The 19602-nt window shown below is 38.9% G+C and overlaps 1 protein-coding gene across 2 annotated transcripts in view; it reads right to left on the bottom strand.

Moving 5' to 3' along the window:
* The window catches only part of LOC121427220 (pre-mRNA 3' end processing protein WDR33-like), a 44674-nt gene that overhangs the window by 2689 nt on the left and 22383 nt on the right, over positions 1 to 19602 (bottom strand). For both annotated transcript variants that reach the window (XM_041623504.1, XM_041623506.1), the window contains exons 8-15: positions 18454 to 18551; positions 12207 to 12485; positions 10672 to 10750; positions 9479 to 9589; positions 8391 to 8488; positions 7725 to 7808; positions 4186 to 4551; positions 3592 to 3690 (exon numbers count right to left, since the gene is read on the bottom strand). In XM_041623504.1, coding sequence (XP_041479438.1) covers positions 3592 to 3690; positions 4186 to 4551; positions 7725 to 7808; positions 8391 to 8488; positions 9479 to 9589; positions 10672 to 10750; positions 12207 to 12485; positions 18454 to 18551 — 1214 coding nt within the window. The remainder of the gene's footprint in view (positions 1 to 3591; positions 3691 to 4185; positions 4552 to 7724; positions 7809 to 8390; positions 8489 to 9478; positions 9590 to 10671; positions 10751 to 12206; positions 12486 to 18453; positions 18552 to 19602) is intronic.

Here is a 19602-nt window from a genome sequence, read left to right on the forward strand (position 1 = left end):
CTGTTGAAATGAGAAAATTCCCTGATAATCGTTTAAACCCATTCCCAGTTTTGCATGTTTTCTAAGTTGTTGCAGTGAATTACATGCAAAAAAAAAATACCCCACCATAACCAGTCATTCAACAGATGTTGTTTTGATATCCACAAAACGTAACAGAGTCCGAATAACCACAGTGCTTATGACTTTTGGGCTGATTGAAATTCCCTGATTTTTCCCTCATTTGAGGCATTTTACCATAATTTGAGGTATTTTTTAATCAAATTCCCTGATTTTCCCTGAATGGAAAAAAGTAAAATAATTTTCCAATTTCCCTGATGGGCTGGGAACCCTACGAATCGGGGCTCAATTCTGGAAATAAAAGGAAACAAATTTTGAAGAAGGGTCCAATGTTTCTGTTGACAAGTCTGGGTACTTCATGTCACACACAGCAAGGCATTATCTCAAGTTAACAGAGTTGGTCCAAATTAACCCCAAATAGACCAGGCTATTTGGATGCCTAAGAAGATGGGGGGCTGATTCAAGCCCCCCCCCTCGGCCGTCGATTGTACGATTGTGAAAAAATTGGCACGTGCGTTACCCATGGCATTATGTACAAAACTATAAAATCAATTTTTATGTATAATCTCATTGCTAATTTATTATGCTAATTTAAGCATAAAATCAAAAGTTTGCTCTAATTAACTTAATAATGCTAGTTTTTGTATCACAGACTGTTTATTGGAATCTGATCAAGTGCATTTACAATATCTTGAGTGAAAGAGCGAAGCAGACCTATCGTAAACTGCAGCCAGGAAGGAGACGCCCGCACCCTACCAAGGAACTGATTAGCATTAGCTCGACAGGCCTAGGACTAGGTGTTTTCCTTCAAAAGCATAGTGGGAATTATTAATCCTCAGACTAGCAATATAACTATTTTCTTGGGGGAAAATAGTTATTGTCAGTCCGACCTTGGATAAAAAATTCCCATTATACTTTCTCAAAGCCTAATATGAATATACAACCACTGCAAAAACACAGGCTAAACATGAGTTCATAAAGCCGGGGGGGCCTCCCAGGCCCCCCCCCTTAAGATCTCGGCTGTCGACCGCGCGATCGCGCTGAAAATCGGCACGCGGTTTGCCTGGGACATAATCTACAAGATTGTATAGTAATTTATTTCATGCGAATTGCTATTGAGTGGTTATGCTAATTTATGCGTAATTAGTATGCAAAATCATACTTTTACCTCTAACTCCCTGAATAAAGCTCCAAATGTACTAATTTTTGGTATACAAACTCTTTGTGGTGTTTTTAGCAAGTGTAGATAAAAACAAGTGGAATGCCTCTGGCCGTCTCACCTGCATCACTCGGTTCAATATAGCAGCAGTGCTGACTTTGCATACTACTCTAACTCGCACAAGATGTTCAGTGACACATGGTTACTCTTATGTCCTCTTTTTATGAACTAGACCAATAAACTTACAGAGATATGATGGTTATTCAACAAAAAACCCCAACATGGCCAAAGTTCATTGACCTTACATGACCTTTGACCTTGATCATGTGACCTGAAACTGGAACAGGATGTTCAGTGATACTTGATTACTCTCATGTACAAGTTTCATGAATCAGATCCATAAACTTTCAAAGTTATGATGGTAATTCAACAGATACACCCAATTCGGCTAAAGTTCATTGACCTTTGACCTTGGACATGTGACCTGAAACACGCACAGGATGTTCAGTGATACTTGGTTACTCTAATGTCCAAGTTTAACGAACTAGACCAATAAACTTTCAAAGTTATGATGGTAATTCAACAGATACCCCCGATTCGGCCAAAGTTCATTGACCCTAAATGACCTTTGACCTTAATCATGAGACCTGAAACTTGCACAAAATGTTCAGTGATGCTTGATTACTATTATGTCCAAGTTTCATGAATCAGATCCATAAACTTTCAAAGTTATGATGGGAATTCAACAGATATCCCCAATTCGGCCAAAGTTCATTGACCCTAAATGACCTTTGACCTTGATCATGTGACCTGAAACTTGCACAAAATGTTCAGTGATGCTTGATTACTATTATGTCCAAGTTTCATGAATCAGATCCATAAACTTTCAAAGTTATGATGGGAATTCAACAGATATCCCCAATTCGTCCAAAGTTCATTGACCCTAAATGACCTTTGACCTTGGTCATGTGACGTGAAACTCATGCAGGATGTTCATTGATACTTGATTAACCTTATGTCCAAGTTTCATGAACTAGGTCCATATGTTTTCTAAGTTATGATGACATTTCAAAAACTTAACCTCAGGTTAAGATTTCGATGTTGATTCCTCCAACATGGTCTAAGTTCATTGACCCTAAATGACCTTTGACCTTGGTCATGTGACATGAAACTCTAATAGGATGTTCAGTAATACTTGATTAACCTTATGGCCAAGTTTTATTAACTAGGTCCATATACTTTCTAAGTTATGATGTCATTTCAAAAACTTAACCTCAGGTTAAGATTTGATGTTGACGCCGCCGCCGCCGCCGCCGCCGTCGGAAAAGCGGCGCCTATAGTCTCACTTTGCTTCGCAGGTGAGACAAAAATTGCGATATCAAATCATTTTCTTATGTATTATATTGTTTTTTGCAATTTCTTATGTATTTCTTTGTTTTTTGACCTTTTGTTTTTTCAATGAAATTTGTTGGGGACTCTTCTGTGATCATAAAAAGCATAAAATAAATATATTTAGACCAACAAAACTAAAAATAATCATACATTTATGAATTTTGGTTTAAAACACAATTTGCATTGACTTTGTACACGAAATCACGTTTTTGAGCAATTTTTGGTCCAACATGCACTTACATAATGTTGCGTAATTTCGGAACCACGTACCCGGGTGACACAAAATTGGTCTCAAAAGTTGCGCAAGACTTGAAAGTAAAAAGTCAGCGAGCGGCGCGGTCAAAAAATTTCGCACGGCGAAATTATCGCGCGATTCGTTGAGGGGGGGCCTCCGAGGCCCCCCCCCCGGCCTAGATAGGGTTAAAACAAATTGACTGTCAGATTTTCCACTGCACTAATTCTTTCATGGGAGATTTTGTTTTGAAATTCATGATTTTAATTCTATATTTCAATTGTTATTCAAACATTTAGGCCTGAAAAAATTTGCCCTTTCCCTGTTATTCCCTTTATGCTCACCATGAACTTTGAAGAATAATCCCTTTCGGAAACTCCAAAGCTATCCCAGGATGAAATCTATGGCCTATTTACTGAAGTCGGGTTTCATACAGACCATAGTCTAACTCTGTGTTAAACTTATGGTATGCCAAAAGTGTCACAATTATGTTTACATTCTATGTTTCTGATGACTACTGGGAAGAACATCCATCTTGTTAATTATTCCCAGGATAATGACTCGAGGGTCAAATGTGCTGAATCATGAAATCTCTACTGTTAGAGATTTATGTCACAATTGTCTTTCCATAGTTCAACCACAACTTTCCATAGTTCAACCAAAACTAACCACAACTACTGAAGATCAGAGTTGAAATTAAGCAGACCTCAGAATACAGACCATTACATGTATCACTTTTTTTTTTACGTACCTGAGGGGAGGTTTGAGTGGATTGAATTGACCAGAGCTTGTTCAGCTGCTTTAGGTCCCTGTGTCCTGGCAATAAACTTGATGACCTCTATGGGATTACCTATGACAAAAACAAACATGTTACACATTCATTACTATACACACTCAGTGGATAGGTCTCCAGACTCTGAACCTAAAGGTTAAAAGGTTAAAATCTCGTCAAGGCACTCGCGTCCTGTGGAAAGGTGTTTCCCACTCTCCACCTACATAGAGAAACGGGTAGCCAGTAGGGAGGAATTCCTTGAATGCTAGAATTCCAGTCGGTGTAGCCTTGCTAAAGCTAGGTTAATAGTATGGAGTGCTTAAAAGTATTTTATGAAGCACAATATAAAAATTGTTGCAAATCATTATTACAAAAAAGAATGCAATGCAATTGGTGTTTTTATTGGATCAAGGAAGGCTAAAATGCACTAATGAATATGACTCCATTGTACAGCATCTGGGACCTGTCTTAAAATATCATAATTGATCCAATCAATCTCAAAATATATGTATTGGTTGCAAGTGTTCACTGGTCTACGTCAATAATGGCTATGATTTTAAATTGAAGACAAACCTCCAAAGTCTGGAACGCCGACTAGGCCATAATTCTCTGGTCTCTCCATTTTCATCTTTAATTCTGTCTCCTTCCTCTTTTTTTCTTCCTCAGCTCTTCTCTTTGCCTCTTCCTCGATTCTCTTCCTCTCCTCCTCCTGTTTCTTCTTCTCCTCTTCCTCTTTCCTCTTCCGTTTCTCTTCCTCGATGTTTGGTGCCACGCCCGGTGCCTTGTTGGCCTCCCATTCATCAAGGAAGTTCTGTGGGACTGGCCTGGCGTAGGGGACCTTGCGCTGGGGTTTGGGTTTCAGTTTCTCTAGCTCTTCGATGGACGAATCAAGACCAGGGATGGAGGTGTCTAGGTTCTCCTCTGTTGTTTGCATGGGAACTGTGGGATTACATAAAAAAAACAATGCTCAACTATTATACGCAATATATATTCAGACAAATGTTGAACATTTTTTTAATTTTCTACATGAATCTGGGACAAATGTAAGATTTCACACAAAATCAAGCATAACTGATGTAGGAAAAAAAATACTTGAAAATTTTTTTTAAATGGCAGATTACAAGCCATTTTTTCAGGACCACCCCTTCCCCTTCATCTATTGCATGTTAACCCCTAAATAAATAAATACAAATTAATGAGCCAAAGATGTGATAAATGGCTAGGAAAAAACTCAATCCTCTTTATTCTAAAGATCTTGTAACTTTTAAAATATTTTCCTTTAATTGTGGCTGGAGTAAAATAGGACTATTTGACTCTTCACCCCAGAACACGCAAAAAGTTGCCCAAAAATAAATAAGTTTGAAAAAGCAGATTCTTAATTTTAGAGTGATTTTTAACTTAGAAATATTAATCATCACTAACCCATACAATTATGGTATTGAATGTACACAAAATTCATGAGTATCAAAGATTGAGGAGACGACAAGGTTTGAAGTTCAAGGTTTACTCAAGCAGGATATTTGTACACTGTGCAATCTCATGAAACATCCAAGCAGTGAGGAAAAATTGATGTTTTGTACCTCTTTTTTTATGATTTAACTTTTCAACTTCAAATTTGGACAGTATGAAGAATAAATACCTTTTCAGAAAAACTTAATTAATAAATTCAACTTCTTAAAGACTGAGTTACTATTTCAACCCTTATTAAACTTGAGGGGGGGTCAATTTGACCCCCCTTGACCACACCGCTCGCTGACTTTTCATTTTCAAGTCTTGCGCATCTTTTGTGACCAAATTTGCAACACCTTGGTACTCGCTTCCAAAATCATGCAATATTTTGTAGGCACATCTCGGTCCCAAAATTGCTCAAAAACGTGATTACGTGTACAAAGTCAATGCAATATGTGTTTTCATTTTGATCATTTTTAGTTTTGTTGGTTTAGATTGATTTAGTTTATGTTATTTATGATAAAAAAAGGGTCCCAAACAAAGTTCACCGAAAAAAAACAATTAAAAAAAGAAATAGACAAGAATTAAAACAAGTGGAATGCCTCTGGCCGTCTCACCTGCATCACGCGGTTCAATATAGCAGCAGTGCTGACTTTGAATACTACTCTAACTCGCACAAGATGTTCAATGATAGATGGTTACTCTTATGTCCTCTTTTTATGAACTAGACCAATAAACTTACAGAGATATGATGGTTATTCAACAAAAAACCCAACATGGCCAAAGTTCATTGACCTTACATGACCTTTGACCTTGATCATGTGACCTGAAGCTCGAACAGGATGTTCAGTGATACTTGATTACTCTTATGTACAAGTTTCATGAATCACATCCATAAACTTTCAAAGTTATGATGGTAATTCAACAGATACACCCAATTCGGCCAAAGTTCATTGACCTTTGACCTTGGTCATGTGACCTGAAACGCGCACAGGATGTTCAGTGATACTTGATTACTCTAATGTCCAAGTTTAATGAACTAGACCAATAAACTTTCAAAGTTATGATGGTAATTCAACAGATACCCCCAATTCGGCCAAAGTTCATTGACCCTAAATGACCTTTGACCTTAATCATGAGACCTGAAACTTGCACAAAATTTTCAGTGATGCTTGATTACTATTATGTCCAAGTTTCATGAATCAGATCCATAAACTTTCAAAGTTATGATGGGAATTCAACAGATATCCCCAATTCGGCCAAAGTTCATTGACCCTAAATGACCTTTGACCTTGGTCATGTGACGTGAAACTCATGCAGGATGTTCAGTGATACTTGATTAACCTTATGTCCAAGTTTCATGAACTAGGTCCATATATTTTCTAAGTTATGATGACATTTCAAAAACTTAACCTCAGGTTAAGATTTCGATGCTGATTCCTCCAACATGGTCTAAGTTCATTGACCCTAAATGACCTTTGACCTTGGTCATGTGACATGAAACTCTAATAGGATGTTCAGTAATACTTGATTAACCTTATGGCCAAGTTTCATTAACTAGGTCCATATACTTTCTAAGTTATGACATCATTTCAAAAACTTAACCTCAGGTTAAGATTTGATGTTGACGCCGCCGCCGCCGCCGCCGCCGCCGCCGTCGCCGCCGCCGTCGGAAAAGCGGCGCCTATAGTCTCACTTTGCTTCGCAGGTGAGACAAAAACCATGAGATACAGAGGAAATTAATTATTTTTCAGCAATTTTTTTGTAGATTTTTGTTAGAATCTAAAATCTATATGTTCACCAATAATTAGCATTCTACTAGCTATATAAACTGAATTAAAGGTAAAAACATACACAAAAATACAAAATTAGGGCAAATTTCATACGCTTATTTGCACAATTACCTAAATAAAAAATATAACCAATTATTTTTTGAAACTTTTATTATACAGTCTTGCAGTTTACATCCAGCTTTACGCGCGTGCAAATTTTCGCAGTGATCGTGCAATCAACCGCCCAGATCTGAGGGGGGTCAAATTGAACTCCCACCTCCAGTATGTTGGTCTGAAATAGCCCAGGGCTCCCTGACACAAAGATTAGCGATCGATTGCTAAATCAACTGACCAATCAAGATCAATGTTATACACGCATTTGGTTTAAAATTCTGATCAGGAACCAATCAGTGTGGTTCTTTCATATTTGCAATTAATCGCAAACCTTTGTGTTACGGAGCCCAGGTAAGATAGGTTAAAGAGAAATGCCAGTAGTTGCAGTAAACACTGATTTCATGAGAAAGTCTGTAAAACCAGGCTTAATTGTCAGTATATCATCAAGGATCTAGATCTGGTACAGTTACATAAACTGAACTTTGTGAAATCTACGCTGAAAAATGTTCACACTGAAGATAACCAACACAGATAGGCGCACGTGGGACAGTGTATTATTATTGCTGGAATAAAGACCTGACGGAAGTGACCGAATCTGCGCTTATTTTGCTGATTTCTCAGCAATTACACAATTTCTTCCAGAATCCTTTGGCACATATTTTTTATTTATACACACAGACACTTGGGTGGTCATTATATTAGATTCTGTAAAAAGTCATTTTGAGATCGTTACCAAAACTGGAATTTATCTTTAAGGCTATATACCATACAGCTTACCTTGTTCATCTTTCTTGAGATGGTCTGCAACACCATATTCTAATCCCATCCCGGGAATAACTGGCAATGAGGTTGTGTCATCATCTGAGAGAGATGAAAGAAAGATCATTATTATTCCTAAGCTAGCTATTCTATAAAATATTCTTTTTTCCAAGTCCATGTCTCTTCTTTCACTACAGGTCACAAGCTTGTGCGTGGAGTGTCGTCACTTACAAATAAATGAAGATCCATCCATATTTTATTGTTCAAAACAGAAATCAGAAATAGTGATCCTCCAAAAATGTATCTTGCCCAATCAAACATGGGCCTGGCAGCCACTGAGCAGCCCCAGATCGACATTGCTCTATCCCTTAAATGGGAGTGGAGAAGGTGCATACATTGTATGCAGGCATGCAAGGATCCGATGGCCGGGGTAATAATATATCTGTGAAGTGCTTAGAGACGTCGTTCCGGTGTGTTAAGCGCTATATAAATGCGGAATATTATTATTATCATTCAATCGTTGAATGCCAAACAGGTTAGCAGCAACTGCCATCTTTTAAGATCTTTCGGTCTGACACGGCATACGTGAGACAGAGGCTCTACCAAAAGTGCAATTGATCATATAAATCAAGTGTGAAATCAATCACTAAGCTTCATGTAGAGGGAAATGATCATGATGCTTACCAAACTCCAACAGGTCTTCAGATGTTCCGATGGGTAGAGTGTTCAGATTATACCTGTCTCGCATCCTATCACCAGGCCTGTTTCTTGTCCAGAATTTCCTGTGACAAGATATCAAGTTGTGGGAAATATAAGAAAATATTGCACATATTGTATGTTTTTAAATTGCCTCCATACAGAGGGAGGATGTCATAAAAAAATATATGGTCAGCTAGCAAGGATTTGCTCTTCAAATGCCATATCACATTTTAAACTATCAAAAGCAAGATAGCAGAAATACCGTTTGCGTACACAGGCACATATTGAGGAGAGATTTTGCTGCGATGGAGGAATAAAATTGTTTGAAGGATGTTTCATGTTTGATTACTTTTGGTTATTTGTCATTCATCTGTGATTCAAACATAAAAAGATTGTTGCTTGCATTCTTGGACACATAATATCCATTAATCTTAGAAACTACATCACAAATCAAGATTTTCATGATTTTATTGCCAATTTGAGGAGCATGTGTTTGTAGGCTTGTAGCACATGTGTATGAGTGTATAACACGTCACTGGAGACTCTCGAAAGCATTCTTCAATCACTTTTAGAGCCAATTTGAGAATCACCAATTGCGACAGCAATCATTGCTCTAGTTAACGTGTTATACGCTCATAAACATGTGCTACAAGCCTACAAACACACGCTCCTCAAATTGGCAATAAAATAATGAAAATCAATCGATAACTTCAGTTACACTTAATTCTGCAGCAATCTGTGCATGCATGTATGGTACAGTATGCAAAATGCGCATCCAACGAACATCGGCGCTAACTAGGGCCCTGCACTGATTTACTTTTGCATTATTTATTAATTTAATGCGCTGCTAAGCTGAGTAAACTTTTTAAGTGCATCAATTTTTTTGGATTGATACTTCTATCTTCTCGGTAAGCTTTAAAACCGTGACTTAGGCTACATGTGAAACACTGAAAACATACCGTAACTCACTCTCACTCAGTGTTTACAACGTGTACACGACCGAAAAACACGCCGTGTACACGTGCATCAAAAATGGACTTTCAAACCGGGCCTAACCAGGATTCTGTACTCACGTTGAATGATCGTTGGATCCTGAGCACAGCATGTGGCCTAATGGATGCCAAGCCAAACCCCATATGATAGATTCGTGTGCCTCTTCAATACCACCAATCTCCTTGTCATGCCTGAAATAAAAAAATAATTATATCAAGTGGGTGATTTCAAGGTCAATGTTGACATTTTTGTGTCGATGTTGGGTTGATTTCCATACCAGCACAGCACTCAGAGGTGCTGTGGATCAGTGGATAAGTCTCCAGAACCACAAGGTCCGGGGTTCAAATCCCACCGCAACACTCGCTTCCTTTGGTAAGCCGTTTATCTACATTTGCCACTCTCCACCCAGGTGTAGTAAATGGGTACCCGGTAGGAAGGAATTCCTTGAATGCTCGAGCCTCCGAACTGGATAGCCGTGCTAAAGCTGGGGTAATAGTATGCTTAGAAACATTTTCATTAAAGGGGAAGTTCACCCTGAAGAAAACTTTGGTGTAAAAATAGCAGAAAAAATAGTAAAAAATATTGGTGAAGGTTTGAGGAAAATCCGTTAAAGAGTAAGAATGTTATTAGAGTTCAAAGTTTTGGATTTGTGACGTCATAAACGAGCAGCTGCCCCATGTGTTATGTAATATAAAATGCATGAATTTCATATTTTGTATGGTTCCTTATGACTTAATTTTGTTTTCTATTCACGATCGGATGTGAAATGATTTGTCTATTGATATACAAAAGGTACAGCGAAAACCATTTTCAATTTTCTGAGAAAATGAAATTTCATTGATTTTTTACCATTCGCTATGTAGGGATGCTGCTCGCATATGACGTCACAAATCAAATAATTGAAATTCTAATAACTTTTTAATTATTTGATGAATTTTTCTCAAACCTTCGGCAATATTTTTTATTATTTTTTCTGCTATTTTTACAATAAACTTTTTGTCAGGGTGAACTTCCCCTTTAAGTGCTATATAAATGTTACATATTATTATTATTACTTAAAACACTTCATTCAACATTGGCAAAACCACATTTAAAAAACCTCAAGCAGCCTTTGGTTTCATAAGGAACATGACAAAGGATTTAAAGGACAAAAAAAATCAGTGGCAGCTGCATGCAGATTACATCCATAATCTTTCCAATAAAGATGGCGGCGGGTCAACAAAACCAGCCAACAGCGCCCTCTTTAATAACTTAAAACCCATTCTTGACTTACCCTACTTGCCAGAAGAGGATGCCACCATCCGAGCCACCAGATACAAACATGTCTTCATGTATGGGATGCCATGCTATGGCTGTAATGAAGGGAAATGATATACAAAGAGATAAAAAGCAAATGGATTTTGATCAATATATACAATATGAATCGAATAATTGACAGCATTAAAAGTTTGTTGAGGAAGTATTTAAAAAAACTGAAATTGGTCTAGAAAGAGTTAAGACATATATTGGAGATTGTGACGGTTTTCAGTGAAATACATTCATATGACAATAATAAAATATGATTTGTGAACAAATTTTCGGCATTACTCCTATGTGTTTAAGATCGCATGCTCGATCTTTTAATGAAAATCTTAAGTCAGAAAAAAATTGGAACCAGTGGGATTCGAACCTGTCATCTACTGCTTGCCGGGCAGCGACTCAAAAAATATGCTTCACAAGGTGCTCTCCTAATCGACATGTAAAAGAACATTGTGTAAACATTGGGAGGGAAAATGAACATGTCACGTTGGTGCTGGCATACCTGTAGCTTCTTGCTTAACCCCCTAAATGTAAAGAAATGACTCTTACAGCATGCAGACACCAAAATGCTTGACTTTTAAAATTGCGATGTTGTCAATTCTGTTCAGAGACCTGGCTAAATTCTGTTGACGAGTCCCAACTATATGTACAGCAAAGAGCTGGGGTCCTTTTCATAAAGTTGTTTGTAAATTAAGAGCAACTTTATGAAGGACTGGAGATCCTTTTTTACACTCTAAACAATCAACAATGAATATACCATTTTACCATAAGAAAGGGTCACCAGTAGTTCTAAAGGGCACTCTTAACTTATGAACAGCTTTATGAAACACCCAACTGGGGCCTGTTGCAGAAAGAGTTGCAATCAAACGCAACTAAAAAAATCTTGCGCAACTTGATTTTTAGCCAATGAAGCACCCATATTCGGGACTTGCGCTTGATATTTTGACTTGCGTTTAATCACAACTCTTTCTACAACAGGCCCCTGGACTCCAAAATTGTGCTCTTGCCCAGTCTGTCCCCTAAACTATTTTGAGGAGACAAAGTTATAAGCAATGATTGGGACAGCCGACTACATATTACAATGTGTAATCGTATCCACAGTATGGCTTTCGCATACCCCCTGAATGTGAACAAATTTTTCAGCAAGCAAACGTCAAAGATAAGTGCTACTCTTTTGTACATTCTGTCCCATAAATTTTGATAAGAGACCTGGCTATGTGGCTATCAAAGAGCTTGACTCTCAAAATTGCACTTTTGTAAAGTCTGTCATCCCCAAAATTGTAACGACACCCAGCTACGTGTAGGAGGGGACTTCATAACAACAAGGTTGTGTTCGTACCTGCTGCTTCTTCATTGAGGTCCCTGAATGTGAACAACTTATCATGTTGCTATCAAATAGTTTGTCTTTCTTTATCATGCCTTTGCAAATTCTGTACAATATTTGCAGATATCCTACTAAATGTATGAGCAATGATTACGAAAGAGGAATGTCACAAGTGGTGTACCTACCTGTAGCTTCTTTCTTATGGCCCCTGAATGTGAATAACTCCTTCATCATGCGGATATCGAATAGCTTGACCAGATGATCCCTAGATGCTGTGAGAAGCCAGTTGCCATTCATGTTCCACTTTGCTGACATGACTGTCGACTTGTGAGCATGGAGGGTGCACAGTGCTTCCCCTGTTCGAGGGTCCCAGAGTTTGACCGGTTGCTGGGAGTCCTTGCTGCCGGATACGACGATGCCTTTGCTAGGATGCCAGTCGACGCAACGGACATCGGCACCATGACCTTAGGAACAAAAAGAAACAGGAAATGAGTTATCTGGGTCAGGGGTCACTCATTCACTGTTGTTGTGGTGATATTGAAAGGCGATTTCAGATATGAGGTAGCAAGCAACGCAGAATCAGCCCCCCCCTTGACATTTTTTCGCGATAAATCCGCTGTGAAAAGTTTTTTGAACTATAAAAAAGAAAATAAAATGTGATGTTGAAATTGTTTTACAGTACACTTGATCGGATTCCAATAGTTTGAATAAAATATAAGCCTTTTAGGGGCATTATTTAGTTAATTAGAGCAAAAGTTTGATTCTATGCATAAATTGGCATAATTAATTAGCAATAAGATTTATGGCAAATTTGATCTTATGACGCACATGCCAATTTTTGTCGCAATTGCGCAATCAGTGGCTGAGAACATATGGGGGGCTGAATCAGCCCCAAAATAGCCCTACAGCTCTATTTAGGGTTAAAGTCAATATGAAATTGCAAAAATAAAGCCGAGGCAGAAAAAAAGTGGATTACTCAGATTTTCATAAAGTTATCATGACATATTTCTAGAATATTCTCTCGGATGGAGTTTTTGGCAACAATAGCATTTTGATGCCAAAAATGGAGCATTTTGTGGTGCCATATCCAGGGATGGCGCTTCATGAGGGAAGGGATGGCAACCCCCTCCCGATGATTTTCAAGTAATAAAAGAAAATGAAAAGAGGAAAAAAGGAAGAAGAATGATCTGGTTTGATCATCTGTATATTACCCATTATTCAATTAAGAAACAATACTGCCTCACCCTCGTGTCACCTTAAACACCCCCCCCCCATCGAGATACCCTGGATCAGCCTGACCCTTCCATGCGACAACTATGGCTCAGAATGACAATTTTAAAGCAAAAAAAAATCTTTCTTATAGATTCATAGAGCTGTTTGTCTATTATGCATGATATTTAACTACAACCAGTTGTTGTTTCATAAAGCTGCTTGTAAACTATTTACAACTCATTTTTTTTTGCAAAATTGGACACCCCATTGTTTTATTGGGTATGAATTTCATATAACTTTAATCAAATTTTGACAGATGATAAACTTTGTATTCAGAAGCTTGGAAAAACAAAGACTAAATTCAATGTTATCAAAACTGATAGGAATGGAATTGATTAGCAACCGAGAACAGGTCAAGAGTTGTGCGTAGACGTGCATAAAGTTGAGCGTAAGTTTGTGCATAACTACAAACAGCTTTATGAAACAGCCCCCTTGGTAACCCATTCTCGGATGTCACATCAGGTTTTCATTCCCATCAGATTAACGTTGAAATCCAAGCATTGTAGATTGATAAACTTATTTTCAAACTTTCATTTGTTAAAATTTTATTCAGGTAACAGGAATTAAAGAAGTCTCCAGTTGTATAGAACAGCTATAATCTGGTGAGCATTTCATGAAATGACTTGTCAGACGTTTTATTTAGTCCCGTTATATTCGACAATTGTCAGATATACCAACTTGGTCCGACATTAATGATGAAAAGACCCTCCCCAGATGTAGCATAAATACACATGTCACTGGTTCTGTATAAAGCTTTGCAGAACCTACAAAAGAGCTTTACAAAACACCAGCCAGGGAGAGCATTTCATCAACAATATCGTCCAACAATTTTCCTTGATTTAATTGACAGGGTGTTTGTTATTTTGGGGACTATCATAATTCTTTGTTTGCAAAGTCCTCTTATGAAAACGCCATCCATGCCTTAACAGTACGTGATCCCCTAACCTAAGGTTGCTGGAAGGCAAGATCAGAGACTTCTCGATTTGCCAGGACTGCTACAAAAGTACATCATAATAGCACATGTTATACACGGCATACAGAATGGGTGGAGTGAGCAACACAAGACAGTGATCATGCTCAAAGTCAACAAACAAGCCTGAATTATCAACTGTTCATGACAACAATATAGATTTCCCCAAAACATCATTGTTTGCCAAAATTGTAGACAGGCAGTAAACTGGCAATAGGGGAGTGCAGATGCTCTGTCTTACGATGCTCTATTCCACTGACTTTGTATGCTTTGAAAACAAAGCACACGTTTATGATGTACTTACAGTACTTGGCAGTCCACTAGTGCTAATCAATAAGTTATTACAGGTCGACGATGGCGAGTGTGGCATTAATCTTCTGATCTATCAGTAGGCAAGGACTTGATTTTAGAATATCTCTGATCATAAAATCTATTTCAGGGGCTGCAGAAGCCGGGGGGGGGGGGGGGGGGGGCTGAAGCCTAAAACCATGTACAAAAACATAAAAATGACCATGATTGTAATTTTTCGCAAGCTCAACCCCCCCCCCCTACTTTATTTTATTTCCAAAACAGTCACTTACATGTACGTTCCAAAATCAAACCCTTGGAGAGAGCCATCAATAAGTTGAACTCTAATCTAATCTGATGAGCAATTGATGCTTGAAGAGTGGGGAAGGGGGTAAAGCCAGACTTGCAATCAACAAGAAGTCCCCAAATCTTTTATGGTAAATAGTAAGTCTTTCATAAGAACTGCAATGGCAAATTGCAATAGATTACTGGTCTGGTTGTAAGGTGTACGGTGGCCTTTAGACACGTCGTTCTGATGTATTAACCCTAATTCTCCCGGGGTTATGGCCCCCCCTCAACAATTTTCGCGATATATCTGCTGCGCAAAATTTTTTCACCTCGCAGCTCACTGACTTTTTACATTCAAGTCTCGCGCAAATTTTGAGACGCCCGGGTACGCGGTTACGACATTACGCAACATTATGCAAGTGCATGTCAGACCCAAAATTGCTCATAAACGTGATTTCATGTACAAATCCAATGCAAATTGCGTATTTAGCCAAAATTCATAAATGTATCATTATTTCTACTTTTACTGATTAAACTTAATTAATTTTGCCTTGTTTATGATCAGAATTATGTCTGGAACAATTTCCATTGAAAAAACAATAAAAAACAAAAAGTTAAAATACAAAGAAATAAATAAGAAATTCATAAAACAATAAAATAAATAAGAAATTTATTTCCAAACCAAAGTTTTTTTGAATTATTATTGTTAAGAATGCTACAAAGAAAATTTTTACCAAAAATTAACATTCTAGGAGCTTTATTTAGTGAATTAGAGCAAAAAGTATGATTTATGCATAAATTAGCATAATTAATTCATGTAAAATAAAATCTCATTATTTTGGAAAATTTTACCATACATCCTTGTAGATTACATCGCACACTACCAGCGTGCAAATTTTTGCGTCGCTTGCGCGATCGGCGGCCGAGATCTTAAGGGGGGGCCATAATGGCCCCCCCCCCCGGGAGAATTAGGGTTAATACATCAGAACGACGTGTCTAAAGGCCACCGTACACCTTACAACCAGACCGGTCACCGACTGGCTTGCAACTGGGTGAGGGGTGATGTGACGTCACAGCTCTTGTCAGCTTGAGCGTTGCAGACCGGTCAGAGACAAGTCGCAAGGAAAATCGGAAGGATTTGACATGTCCAATCCTTATGACTGGATCACAAGCTCAGTCCAACCTCCAGTCAATCAGACAGCAGAGTTGCATAACAAGTATTATGATAAACAACGCCCATACGCAGTAGCAAGCACAATTTCTCAGATGCTATGCCAAAAAGCAAAAAGCGCATATGTAAGTCGCAGATCGGATCGCAAGGCGTGCAGTTTCGAGGCTTATGACTGCCTTGCAATTCATCTCCCATCACCCAGTTGCCGACCAGTCGGATCGTAAGGTGTGCAGTGGCATTAAGCCCCGGAGGGGCCACTTACATTGACGAGTGGATACCATGCGCGACCAAAAAAACACGTAAAAAGGATGTCTTTTTCACGATAGGGCACGTTACGTACGTAACGTGATAAGGGTGTCAAAAACACAAAAATAATGAAAAAAGGGTGTCTATTTCGCTAGGAAAATTACGTGTTTAGGGTCGAATTTGCGGAGATGATAAAACAATATTAAAATGTATTATAAAGGATGTCCTTTTTGCCCCAACACTTCGTGTTTAGAGTCCGATTTGCGCGAGGTATAGAAGATGGGGTCGTACTAAACCAAATAAGGTAAAGCCGACGACCGAAGGACCCGTAACAATAAAACATTCCTGTACTTGTTTAGGGGTTCATTTCAGGGAATATTTGCCAAGAGTATATCGTTTTGTTTCCAATACTTGTTAAGGGTAGGGTTTCACACGCCAATACTTGTTAAGGGGTGCATTTTCAGAATATGGAAATTACGTGTTTAGGGTGCTTTTCGAGACCTCATGGTCGCGCATGGTATCCACTTGTGAATGGAAGTGGCCCCCCCGGGCCTTAAGCGCTTTCAGATGAATTATTACCCTAGTCATCGGATTCAATCAGTCATTCCCACACACAATGTGTGCAAATCCTTCAACCCCTGGGGAGTACCGTAACGGTGTATTAACCGCACCTTTTTCTCGGCGGGATAGAAGCAAAAGTCGGGGGTGCGGTTTATACACGGTGACAGGTCTGAGCCAGCCCGCCGTAACCCCTCCCGTACATGTACGATATCTGCCAGATCACAACACATCGAGTGGCCGGGCGTAGCCGCCCAGGCAATGTCGTTTAGAGGGGTATGAGCTGCGGGTAATGGGAAGCGATTATTACATTAATTAAATGCTGTCCATAACAAACGCACCCACCTTCATGACACTAAATTTGACTTTATTCTCGATTCAAAGTAGTGAAGTTCCCTGGCTAATTTAAGAGACGCCAAGCATACACCTTCATGACACTAATTTTGACTTTATTCTCGATTCAAAGTAGTGAAGTTCCCTGGCTAATTTAAAAGAGACGCCAAGCATACTCGGTAATATTTTGTCACCGCTGAGCGAGAGTTGAGTGAGCTTAATTGCGTTGTAATGTGGTTGTAGTGCGACTTAAGCTGGCGCTATTCAAAGTCCCGTTTCGCGCCAGCTTGTTTTTTTTCCTTCCTGTTTGTTTTTCATAAGATACCATGTAAACCACGCACGAGAGAGACGGCATGAAGCCGTAAAAAACAACTGGAAAAAATGTCAATTTCTTTGTTTCTTGAACCTTCCTGTAATCCCGTATCCAAAATTCATGCTAAGACATCAAATTTCTGAAAGTGATTGTGAGATTGTGATGCAAGAAATGTGAATGTTTCTTCCTCCTACGCTGGGAAAGACACAGATCATAATTTGATAAGATGTACTGGCATGACTGGTACTGTATCGTAGTTTGCAATGTAATGGCAGTGCTGTGTGTGTACACTGTGAGGTGAGTGAGTGTGTAAGTTGCCAATATTGTCGGGACCGTTCTTTCTTTCTAACATTTGTAGATGAATTGATCAAGAACAGCATATTTCCGCATACCGGTAATCTCTTTGGATACTTTGAAATCTTAAAAACTTAGACTTTGTTTCTTCGTACCTCAAATATGCATGTAAATTTGAGTTTTTTTGTTTTTTTTTAGCCCAAAGTTGGGGGTGCGGTTAATACACCGTTACTTACGGTATTCCAGTTAGTCACCAGTGAGGCGCACACAGTACTGGACAAGCTACGTCTTACACATCCTACTGGGTACCCACTTAGCACCTGGGTCGAGAGTGGCAAAGTGTGGATTAACGCCTTGCCAACGGATGCCAGACCACGGTGGGAATCACACGCCTCTGTTTACAAGGCAAGAGTCAGAACCAATACACCACGGCTCCTCCTCATTTGCAACGAGTTGCAAAGGTTTTTTTGAAAACCCTTCCACACACTTGCACCCCCTAATCATTGCTAGTCTAAGAACTTTCAAGATACATATTCAACTTTGCCAGAATGCCACACTCAGGAACTACTCTCTAATGATGAAATTGTGGTAGATTTCAGCCAGGGTGACCAACCACTTAGAGTAAGCTTTCCTTTTTAGTAATTTCTTCTGTTTTCATCAACATCCATCAATCGGAAAAGAAAACATCACGGTACGTACCTCTAAGGATCTTCTCTTCGTGACAGCGGAGAAAGTCCCAGATACGAACGGTCCCATCGTCTGAGCATGTGCAGAACTTGGAATCTGACGGTGCAAAGCTGGTGGAATGGGAGTGAGTAGGTGAGGATAGATGGTCAATTGGATATCTCTTGGTAAATAAAAGTAAAATAAGTGAGACACAGTGACCCTCCTGCAGACAAGACTAGTTTCTAAGTAGAAAGTGGGCTAGTTTTGAAAAGGTGACCCAATCAGAAGAGTGTTTCATCAATATTTGTCATCTGACAGATTGTCAGATTTCACAATTATCCATGAATTTTATTGGCCAAAAGGCACAGATGTCCGACAGTTGCTGTGGTCGACTGTTGGATAAAACATCCTAACAAGCACTTTCATGGAAAGCTACCTAGGTACCGACTTGTATGTTCATACTCGGCTATTCTCTTGTACTTCCCAACAATCGAAATCGTCATGTCTGCAGGTCTCACTGTGTCACACTACCTTCCAGAGATTAAAATAACTACAGTGGATAATGGGGGATCTTCCATTGCATGTCAACTAGAAGATGTGATGTGATGACTCACCCCTATAAAGTGTGCAATTAACGGAAACGTTGAAATACCGGCGGTGCTTGAAAATGCATGTTTATGGGCATTTTCAAATTGTCCTGCAGAATTTTTGTGTGGTCGATACATGACTAAGAAGTCCCTAACATGGCTTACTTAATACCAATAAAGGCGGGTAGAAATCTGCACAATGTTCTCATAATGTGTGAAACGGATCAACTGATACATAATCAGAATCATCAACCCCTGCATCTGAAATTTCTGAACCAAAGAGGCTTGAAGGTAGCAATATATCTTCCGAGTCAGAATGCTCCTCTTTGGCCTCACATTGAGATTGAATATCTATCATCCTTCATTTTAACATTGTGCAGAATTCCATCAACTCTTTTCCTAATCTTCTCCGGTTGCTCACGGCTCAGACACACTCCCATGTCCTCTCACAACTCCATACGTATACTGTGTAAAAAGATTTGGAGAAGCTTGCAATGAGAGCATGATGCACGTTATAGAATATTTCAACATAACCTCAACCAAACTGGTTTGGGGAACAGGGATGTTTAGTAGCGACCCAGGGTCAAGACTTATA

This window comes from Lytechinus variegatus, chromosome 14 (assembly GCF_018143015.1).
Source record: "Lytechinus variegatus isolate NC3 chromosome 14, Lvar_3.0, whole genome shotgun sequence".
Taxonomy (NCBI): Eukaryota; Metazoa; Echinodermata; class Echinoidea; order Temnopleuroida; family Toxopneustidae; genus Lytechinus; species Lytechinus variegatus.